Consider the following 2,573-nt stretch of genomic DNA (forward strand, 5'->3'; position numbering starts at 1 on the left):
AATAAAATTAATATACAAGCATATACGAATTATATCAAAATAGAGGAAAAAGATACCGTATGACATCAAATAGAATTAAATCTCATTCAATGATTTAGTAATTTAGAAAATATAATTTCAAATATCAAAAAAAGATCCAGGTTTTACCTTATTTCATGAATGCAAAATTTTAAACTTCTCCGTTAACTATAATTGGCTTTTTTGATTTTTACGGTGTTTCTAGAAGATGATTAAATGCTTGAGAACTGTCTTTCTATTAACGAATAGTGGTTAAATAGACGTGGGAAAGAGAAATTTAAAGTAACACTATTTGCCCCCTGTCACTATTTGTCCCCCCTTTCGCTTAGGTATAAAAAGTGCGCGAATTAATCAAATTCATGTCGCGAAGAGTATTATAATATTGTCGAAAAAGTTTCAGATATTTCGACATTGTTCCTTCGTTAGGATTTTGATTGATGGTAGGTTTGCCGGTACACTTGTTCGGCTTTAAGCTGGTTCAACTTTACGGTGTCTTACTGCTTGAGATGTCGATAAGTGTCGATAAACTTTAGCCGCAATATGAAACTTTAGCCCAAGTATCAGGTCCTCGATATACATCGACCAGCTATTTACAAGTCCAAATACTTCGCTAATCTGCGCATTAATCCATTCAACTATCGGCTTAATGGTTATTAATGATCAAAGAGCCAATTTTTAACACGATCAATTAGCAGTAATTCTTAATACTTATAGACACAGCTAAACGCTGTATTCTTATATAGTCTCGTCGAGACACGCTTTCCTGAAAGGGAAGCAACAATCAGTGCGTTTTACTGAATTGTCAAATGCACAAAGTAAGAAGGTTATAATTAATTGTAGGTATAAAATTTTCAAGTCGTTCTCGCAAAGTTAATTACAAAGTTAAATACATCAAGTTTACTCAGATAATAAACACGTTAAGATGTAGAAACTTTTAAGTCATTAGTAACGCTAATATTAATTACTTGAATTACTTGAAAGTTACTAAACTTTATTAACCACTAATTCGTACTTTGACCGAACAAAACATTTATATGTATAATATAATGGGGTACGTAAAGAGGGAGAAAGTGGTGGAGTGAAAAATAAATAGAAAGAGCGAAGGAAGAAGAGATAGGGTTGAGGAAACGTCGTGTAATAAAAAAGCGGTAGCGTAGCCTAAAGAGAAAAAGAAAGACAAAAGGGGGTGATTTATTCAAGAAAGATAAACTGCAGGTTGTAATGGTAGAAAGCAGGCGAGGCGAGGATGGGGGGGGGGAGCGAGACTTAGAGAGAGAGAGAGAGAGAGAGAGAGAGAGAGAGAGAGAGAGAGAGAGAGAGAGAGAGAGAGGGGGGGGGAGGTGAGGGAGCAGAGACAGAGAGAAAGAATGATAGTCATTCCTGCGTTATCCCGCTTTCCTATTTCTTGCATTTTTTTTTTCCCCTCCGCGAGGCGACGCGACGCGAGACGTGGACGAGACGACGTGGACGACGGAGACTCGTCGCAAACTACTGATTGCGCGCGACTTCTCACTGACCTGCTGATTGTGATTGGGCACAGGGCTGGTAAGTGGCGGCATCCACGAGAAGAAGCTGCTGAACGACCTGCTGGACTCGTACAACGTGCTGGAGCGGCCGGTGGGCAACGAGTCCGATCCCCTCGTGCTGAGCTTCGGCCTCACGCTCATGCAAATAATCGACGTCGTAAGTGCCCAACTATTTTTTCTTCAGCTCCTCCATCCGGCGGCGGATGGAGAAGCCATCTTCCCCCTTTCCTCCCCCCGGGCCTTCTACGTTGTTCAACTTTCGGAGGCTCGGCGCGCGTGTCCCTTTTACGGATCTTTTTTTTTTTATTTCTGTTACTCTCTTACGCTTCGTATTTCTGTGTTCTAAAAAATGCGCTAATCTTATGAACGTTCTTTACATGTGTTACAAATACCTTTTCTACTTTTGAAATTTTTTCTATCATAATAGTATATTGACAGTGGATTAATTTAGTGTTATTTATTATCCAATTAGTAAAAGCTTCCATGTTACAATCAATATCTGCAGTCTTTGAAATTTTAAGAAGAATTTCAATCATCACAATTCATCACTGTTACTTCGTAACCGTATATTTTATATCACTATGTTATTCATGTAGAATATTAATATTAATATTGGCGATGTACAAATTTAGCGCGCACAGCAGTACCTACCTGCGTATCCTGTCATGAAGATGACACTCATATCAGATGATATGACACATATCAGAAATCTTGAATAGAGAGAAATAATATGTAGTATATTCTTGAGCACGTTTTAAAACAATATATTACATATATATTTACTTAATATATTATATGTACATTTAATTCCTACTTGCACGTCTATAAATGTTTAAATATATATATATGTTTTTTGGTTCGAGATTAATTTTTAAAAACAACTTTAAAGATCAACTATGTTTATCAATTGGACTGATCCACATGATTAAATATCTTAATGGTTTTAATTAATAATATACAGTTGAAAAGTTTTTAAGATATTTCTTTAGCAATCTGTTAATATATATCTTATCTCATTTTAGATTAAAT

At 36.3% G+C, this 2,573-nt stretch overlaps 1 protein-coding gene across 1 annotated transcript in view; it reads left to right on the forward strand.

Moving 5' to 3' along the window:
* Nucleotides 1-2,263, forward strand: part of LOC105458846 — a 77,427-nt gene extending 75,164 nt beyond the window's left edge. The window contains exons 2-3 of the mRNA XM_011704414.1: nucleotides 1,559-1,791; nucleotides 2,177-2,263. Coding sequence (XP_011702716.1) covers nucleotides 1,559-1,791; nucleotides 2,177-2,263 — 320 coding nt within the window. The remainder of the gene's footprint in view (nucleotides 1-1,558; nucleotides 1,792-2,176) is intronic.
* The last annotated feature ends 310 nt before the right edge of the window (nucleotides 2,264-2,573 follow it).

Source organism: Wasmannia auropunctata, unplaced genomic scaffold, assembly GCF_000956235.1.
Source record: "Wasmannia auropunctata unplaced genomic scaffold, wasmannia.A_1.0 LD334281.1, whole genome shotgun sequence".
Classification (NCBI taxonomy): Eukaryota; Metazoa; Arthropoda; class Insecta; order Hymenoptera; family Formicidae; genus Wasmannia; species Wasmannia auropunctata.